The sequence below is a fragment of the Galeopterus variegatus genome, unplaced genomic scaffold (assembly GCF_000696425.1).
Source record: "Galeopterus variegatus unplaced genomic scaffold, G_variegatus-3.0.2 Scaffold884, whole genome shotgun sequence".
In the NCBI taxonomy this organism is placed as follows: Eukaryota; Metazoa; Chordata; class Mammalia; order Dermoptera; family Cynocephalidae; genus Galeopterus; species Galeopterus variegatus.
This window is the reverse complement of record NW_007726995.1, coordinates 350,718-358,781: the sequence shown is the minus strand read 5'-3', so window position 1 is coordinate 358,781 and position 8,064 is coordinate 350,718. Positions and strand designations below refer to the sequence as shown.

Genomic DNA, 8,064 nt, shown 5'->3' with positions numbered 1-8,064 from the left:
ATAACTAAATAACTTGTATAACTAACAAGCCAAAAGGGGAAATAAAATATTGAGAATAATCTATAAAATAAGAAAGAGACCATGGAAAAAGGAACATAGAACACATTGAAGAAATATAAATCAAATTGTAAGACAGTAGATTTAAGCCCAGATACATAAGTGCCACCTCAAAGGGGCTCCCTCTTTCAGGGGTACCTGTGGAGAGGATCAGGGAGAGGATGGCAGCCCCCTGTCCTGGGAATACACTCTAGATTAAGAACAGCCTTTCCCCACACCCCCAAGGCTTCCTTGTGCCTCCAAACCCAGCAGAGGACAAACACTGAGGTTTCTGTGGTGCTGGATACAGTACAAGGCTGAGTAACCCGATGGAAGGAAAGAAAAGGTGAACAGAGATGGAGGAGGGGGTCCAGGAGTCCAGTGTCTGGTACAATGTGGGGCAGGCACCAGACTGGGTAGGGAAAGACCTCAGATCCCACTGTTGGAGCAAAGCCCAGACACTCATCCTTGGTTCGAGACAATAGGGTCACAGAAACTCAGATGGGCTTCCCACATACTAACCACTGGGAAAACAAACGTAGGGGGTGGGCACAGGCTAAAAGCAACAAGGTACCCAAAATAGAGAGCAAGCCCTTGTTGGCCTGGGATACTCTTCTCCTACTCCCAACTTTTTGGCCCAACAGAGGAACCAGTTAAAAAGGAAGGCCAAACAAGTTTCAGTAACTGAGCAACAAGAGCACAAACTTTTCCGTGTTCCCACTGGGGGTGAACACGTAGTCATACCCATCCCCAGCACACATCCCAGTCTGTGTGGGCCAGTCCTTCATCACCCTCCCTAGCTTCTGACGACAGTAGACTCCAGCCATTCCATTGTCATTCACAGCCCAACATAGGCAGGCAGTCAGTGGCTGGAGAAGAGAAGTCAGGTATACTCTATGTCCACATATACCTTCCTGCCACAGGGCTTCCCAACTGGCAGGATTCCCCCAGCCCCCAACTCCTCCTCATCCCTTCGTTCCCAGGCGGGGTCAACTGGAGGGTGGGCAGAGATAGATGGCTTGCAGAAGGGGGATGCAAGAGGGAGAGACCCCACAGACCCTAGGAGGAGAATGGCATCTTTCTCGACCTTTTATGAGAGATGAAGCCCTCCATGAGGTCTCAGAGATCTTTCAGGACAACACAAGAAACATTTCCAAGCCCCAGCTGCCAGGTGTTCACCTTTCCCCTCTGGGGTCGGGGAGACATTTGAGCTGAAAACAAGTGTGTTCCAGATCCAGGCCAACTGTGTTCTCCAACAGTTTGAAGCAAACTTGGCCTTGGGATTCCAAGGGTAGGATAAAGGGTGTCATGGCAGGATGGGGCCTGGCATGAGGCAACAGCAAGCAGAGCAAGGACACAACAATGGCAGCAGTGTACAGACACAGGACGTCAGCTTCAAATGATGCAACAGCAGGGATATTTCGGGAACGGCTATGATACAAGCCGCCCTCAACTCTCTTACCTCCAGGCAGGAGGCATTGTACATGCAACTCAGTCCAGAGAAAGACTCTAGCCAATCCAAGCCCAGGCACATCCAGAGAAGGTGGGAACTCTTCAGGTTGACTCCACCGAGGAAAACAGGCATTTGGGTATTTCAGATTCCCGCTCCACAATAAGGCAACTTTTAAAAAAATATTATTTCCAAGAACAAAACAAAAAAATTCCAAGGGGAGGGGAAAGACATCACTTTCTGTGGATTAGGTGGGGGTTTCTGATTTTATGATCGATTTGTCTTTTTTTTCCCCAGGATGGAAAGGTCAGAGAAAAATAAAATAAATCATCTTTCAATAGTCTTTTCTGGTATGAGCAGCGTCTCTCTGGGCTCGGGAGTATGGGGCGTGGGGAGAGGAGAGAGGCTGAAACCTTCCCCCAACCCCCACACTTTTAGATCCTTTGGTTTCCTTCTCCCAGAAAATGGCAGAAGGGCATGGTGGGGACAGCAGGGAAAGAACATGGTGATGGAAAACCCCAGATGATCAAGGGGCTGGTGCTCCTAGGGCCTGGGGTACTGCAAGAGCCTTCCATGGGACAGTGCTGGGCAATGGGGCCCTCAGGGCCTTCTTATGGGCTGCATAGTTTGCTTGAGGGGGAACAGGAGGAGGCTATGGGTGGGGACCAGGGTTGCAGCCAAATCAGCCACAGGAATGGCTGCAGAGTGATTTTGGTAATCCAGACAAACTATCAATAATTTAAAACTTGATATATATATATATATATATATAAAAAAAAAAAAAATCTCCCCCTTTTCCCTCCCCCCTTAGAAGAAGCTAGGGTGTGAAGTGTCATAGAGAAGGGGAAAGGGTATGTGGAGGCTCCTGCCCAGGGGTACCTCTGATAGCCCAAATGATGTACATGTTGCTACACAGCACGAAGGCCCAAGCTAATAACTCCAGGCCTGTCCTTTCTCTGTCCCCTCTCCTGGGACTGGGCATCCCCATGGACTCTTACCCATCCCATCCCTTTACCCCCCTCTAACCCCAGGACTAAAGGGGCTTTTCACTTTCCCAAAGTCTGTGTGTCCGAGTGCTGGCTTGTCCATTTGGCATCTTCCCGGATAGGCTGGCCGGTGGGTGGTGTAGGGGGTTGGCTGATCATGGTAGCAGGCCTGCTGGAAGACTGGGAGGGACACCGCTTCCTGCTCTCACCGCCACCACCTCCTGCTACCACTGGGTGTCGCTTGTGGTTGCCCTCCTCACCCATGGGGGGCTGCAACAAAAGGGGGAGTCACGGGTGATTAGGGGGCACAACCCACACACCTTCTTGCAAGGGCTGTCTACAAACCCCTTACTCTCTACCTCCACATGGAGATAATGAATGGGTTTAACCTTCAAAATGTATTACCAGTTATTAAGCATTTCTCCATGCCATGCACTGTGCTACTGTATGCACATTCTCTCATGGGGCCCATACCACCCTTTGATGTGGACATGATCATCTGTTTTTACTACAGACAAGGAAACTGAAGCACAGAAAAGTAATTTGTCCAGGGTCCCATAGCTAGTAATTGGCAAAGATGAAATTAAAGTCCATCTATCCTCAAAGGCCAGGCTTTTCTCCATACAAGTTTCTGCTCCTCTTCTGAGATGGGCTCTCTTGCACAGAAGATGAAGTGTAGAATATGGCATGTAGTATGCTGAGATTTCTCAGCTTAGAAGGCCCAGATGCTCCTGGGGATCAGCTCATTCCCCTCAAGGCTCTAAAGAGGACACTGAACTAAGCATCAGAACATGATCCAGTTTGGCCCCATCACTACCAAAAGTCCTGTAAACCTTGAAGCCATTTCCTTCCCGTTTTGGGAGCCAAGGCTGAGCCCTTTTTGTTCCATCCTAACAGGTCTACCTATCACAAAGATTCTTTGCACTTGTACCCCTCTCCTCGCCAAGGGTGGAAGTGCTTAGGGATGAAAGAAAACAGACTCATCTAGGAGACCTGAGCAGCTCTGCTACTATCTCACTGAGGGGTCATGAGCCTCAGTTTACCCATCATATAATGATGACAAAAATAAACCCTGCCTACTTCATCACATAAGGGTTGAATTAGGTCAATGTAAAATGCCTAGTACAGTGCTTGGCACAGTAAAAACTCAATAAATGCAAGACGTTAAGTAATAAATGTGAGGACTATTATTGCCATTTACTTATATTTGCCTTCTTGCTAAAAGGTTTGAAGGGAATAACATGACTAGCAGAGATCTCTACTACACTGTAAACTCTGAAGAAAAGTCTTTCACTCATCTCTAGAGTCCTTGAAGCACCCGGCACAGACAGTTCCAATCAGTATCTGCTGAATCAACTGAACAAATTACTCCACTCAACCACCACCTTCCCTTGATACATCCAGTAGCAATAACCCAGACCCACCACTAGATGTCACTGTTGAGGCATTGCTCCAAGACTGGACAACCGGACACCAGAACTAATAAACTTCTGGGGTTAGAATAGGACTTTTCCAGAAAAAGCAAACACATTTATCTTGGGTACTCATCGTGATCAACTAGTAGTGACTAACTGGGGCACAGTAGCGAGGAAGGTTATGAGATAGAAAGGAAAGAGCATTATGATGGTTTAGCAATGTCTACCATGGGAAGGGGAGGCAGGAACGACCATACGATTCCCTCCAAGTAGCCTTCACTCTCCATTCTCACCTTCTAGTTTACAGGATGAAGAAACTAAGGCCAAAATTGGGGGTAGGGAGAAGGGTCCCAGAGGTTGTGGTACAACTGGGATCAAAACCCAGGTATTCTAATTCCAGGTTTTCTTTCCAGGATAACTAGGATTTGAAAGAAGAGAGATTTTTACTCACATCTACTCGGAAGTCTTCAAGACGTCGGAATTTGCCGAGGTATTCTTGCAGTTTGGGGTCAATGTCCAAATTTTTGGCTTTGGAATATTTCAAGAAGGCCCAGAACTTCTCTAGCCCATAGAGTTGGCCTGTAGGGAAAGAGGAGAGAGAGGAAGAGAAAAGGTGGGCTGGCGAAAAGAGGATGAGAATAAAGAGGCTCAGAGGAGAGGGAAGCACGGCATGATAGAGAGATCCATGTTGAAATGGGGAGACAGCAAAAGGCCTAGATGACCAGGGATTGTGGAGACCCAACTCTGGCTCTTACCAGCTTCATAGTCCTTCACGGTTTCCTCCTGGAAATCCTTGAATATGTCTAGCCGAAACTTCTTCTCCAGGCCATAACTGTAGTATCGAAAAAGGCACTCCAAACCATACCTGTAGAAGAACACGTCAGTGAAATCAGGGCACAGTTTCTTCATCTGTTAAATAGGGAAATGTGCCTGGCATAACAGAGGAACTACGAAACAGTTTAAACAATGTGTTACTGCTATATCAAAAAAATGGCAAATATGCTTTAAGAAGGCTAACATTTAAAGCTAGTCTAAGTGGATCCAACATTAAATCTTCATAGTTTGCCAGGTGTCAGCAAACTCTGTGCCACCACCCACATCCACTTGCAATGGCTGCTTTCTGCTACAAAAGCAGAGTCGAGTAGTTGGAACAGAAATCTTATGGCCGACAAAGCCCAATTTATTTACTGTCTGTCCCTTTACAGAAAAAGTGTGCCAATTCCTGGTTTAAGTTCTCCGCAAGGCCATTTGATCATGCCAGCTAGCAGGTTTTTTCATTTATCTAAAGCAGAAACTTCACTTCTAGGAGCATATGGCCAAGGAAACAGCCAAAAATGCAGATTTAGATTTTACAGATGTACAAAGCTCTTCACAACAGCATTACTGAATAAAATGTAAATGTCTAAGAATAGCGAAGTGGTTAAGAATCAAGGTAAATCCATACAATGGAATATAACCTATTAAAAATTATAGTGTAACTACACTTATGGATATTGAAAGATGCTTATGATAAACTACCAAGTGGAAAAGGTTTCAAAGTATATGCAGACTGATCTCATTTTTGTAAACAAATATGTAAATTTTGTATCTACACATACACACACAGTCTGGAAAGACAAGCTTAAGGCATATTAATAACCTCTGTAAGAAGAAAAAGAAGTTAAATATTTTAATGACAAGGAAAAATGTTCATGCTTATAAATGATAAATAAAAATAAGACACAAAAAGGCATTCACAAGATAATCTAATATATTAACTCTGCCAGTAAAAGACTGGCAAGCTTGATGGAAGAACATTAACACTTGTTGTCTCTGGACTGAAGGATGTTTTCCCCACCTTCTTCAAACATTTCTGTACTTTTCAAATTGCTTACAGAGAGCACATTTTACTTTGAAAATTGGGGGTGGAGGTGAGAAATAGGGTCTTAAAAAAGTTTTGTATGGTAAAATATTGAAAACAACCTAAGTATCTGTTAATAGGAGACTGGTTAAGTAAATCATATGTCCATACAGTGTGTAAGACCATGTTACAGGCTATAAAACAGAAAAGTTATTTATGTACAGATACGGAAAGATTTCCAAAATACAGCATTAAGGAGAAAAAAAAAGCAGCAGCAGCAAGGTACAAAAGAATATATAATGTAGACCATCTTTTGTGTAAACAGAAAGGGGGTGGTGGCGGCATGGGAGACTGCAGAGATAGGTACTTGCTTACACAGGTATAAAGTATTTTTAGAAAGGACCCACGAGATTCTAACAATACTGGTTGCCTGTGGGGAAAGAAACTAAGTGGCAGGAAGACGGGTGAGGAAACTTTTCACGATCTGACCTTTTAAACTTTCAAATTAGAACCATAATGAATACAGTACTCATTTTAAAATATTTTCTTATAAAGTATATTAACTACATACACATGCAAGGGATTTCCAGCTGCGGTTTTGAGAGCAGCCTGCTGGGGACTCCTCACCCCCAGCACAGGGAGAGCCTCCGCCCCATCCCCTCACCTGTAGCCTTCTTTGGCATCTTCCAAAGCCAGCTGCTTGAACTCCTCGTACATCTTTTTGTTAAAGTGATCTCGGAGGAAAAAGGACCAGAAGCGGAAGAGAGTGTTCATCTCCTGAGACTGGCCAATGCCCAAGCGTTTCCGCTCTGATGGAGAAGGAAGGAGGAAAGACATATCTCAGATCATACTCCCCTTGCTTTGGGGACTAAGGATCCTGCAACCTAAGAACTTGGTCCTTTCCTCCTGTACCTCCAAATTCCCTTGCTCATCATGTCACTTCAGTCACTCGGCAGATATTTATTGAGCACTACTACTGTGTGACTCCGTGTCAGGCCCGGCTGCTAGGCACTGGACCTGAGCCTCACCAGATGCAGGTGCCACCAGCTTCTGAATCATGTCATTGGTCTAGCTCTTCATCTGAACTGGTATCACTTTCAAGAGTAGTCAGAACAAGGCAAAGCATGAACAAATAATTTGTAAATTCTAATACATTATATTTGGCTCATTACCAATAATCATCTCAGGAGTCCTATAATATTAACAAGTACAAAATGGTAACATCAAAAAACAATACACAACTCCAAAAGCACAAGCAACAAAATAAATGGACATCATTAAAAGTGAAAAAACCTTTGTGCATTGAGAAAGTGAAAAGACAACCCACAAATCCTGTATCTGACAAGGGACTTGAATCTAGAATATATAAAGAACTCCTACAAGTTAATAAGACATAATCCAGTTTAAAAAAGGTCTAAGGGCCAAGCCCGTGGCGCACTCAGGAGAGTGCGGCGCTGGGAGCACAGTGACGCTCCCACCGCGGGTTCAGATCCTATATAGGACTGGCCGGTGCATGCGCTCACTGGCTGAGCACGGTGTGGGCGACACCACACCAGGGGTTGCAATCCCCTTACCGGTCACGAAAAAGACAATAAAATAAAATTAAATTAAATTAAATAAATAAAAAAGGTCTGAATAGACATTTCTCCACAGAAGAGATACAAATGGCCAATAAACACATTTTTAAAAAATGCTCAACTTCATTAGCTGTCAGAAAAATACAAATCAAAACCATAAGGAGATAACACTTCACATCCACTAGAATGGCTATAATAAAAGACAGACATTAACAAGTGTTGGGAGGATGTGAAGAAATCAGAACCTTCATGTATTGCTGCTAGGTTATAAAATAATGCTGGCACTTTGGAAAAGTTTTGAAGTTCCTCAAAAGGTTAAACATAGTTACATATGACCCAGCAACAGTACCCTTCTACCCAAGATAGATAAAAACCTATGTCTGTAAGAAAACTTGTACGTGAATGTGCACAGTAGCACTATTCATGATAGACAAAAGGTAAAAACAACCCAAAAGTCCATCAACTGAAGAATGGATAAATAAAATGTTATATATCCATAAAATGGAATATATCTGGCAATGAAAAGGAATAAAGACTGCCATATGCTACAACACTGCCTAACCTTAAAAATATACTCAGAGGGGCCGGCCTGGTGGCGCACTGGATAGTGCGCCGCTTGGGAAGCGCGGCGGCGCTCCCGCCCGAGGGTTCGGATCCCACATACAGACCGGTTCCCGCTCACTGGCTGAGCGAGGCGCGGGAGCAACGCCGAGGGTTGCAATCCCGTTGCCGGTCCCCGGTCCGGTACGGGGGCAACACT

General features: G+C 44.7%; 1 protein-coding gene across 1 annotated transcript in view; it reads right to left on the bottom strand.

Annotated features, from left to right (window-relative positions):
• Positions 1 to 1,112: 1,112 nt before the first annotated feature.
• LARP1 (La ribonucleoprotein domain family, member 1) overlaps positions 1,113 to 8,064 on the bottom strand; it is a 50,572-nt gene continuing 43,620 nt past the window's right edge. Inside the window, exons 16-19 of the mRNA XM_008573168.1 lie at positions 6,392 to 6,536; positions 4,643 to 4,752; positions 4,339 to 4,466; positions 1,113 to 2,742 (exon numbers count right to left, since the gene is read on the bottom strand). Of these exons, the coding sequence (XP_008571390.1) occupies positions 2,533 to 2,742; positions 4,339 to 4,466; positions 4,643 to 4,752; positions 6,392 to 6,536 (593 nt within the window). The 3' untranslated portion in view covers positions 1,113 to 2,532. The remainder of the gene's footprint in view (positions 2,743 to 4,338; positions 4,467 to 4,642; positions 4,753 to 6,391; positions 6,537 to 8,064) is intronic.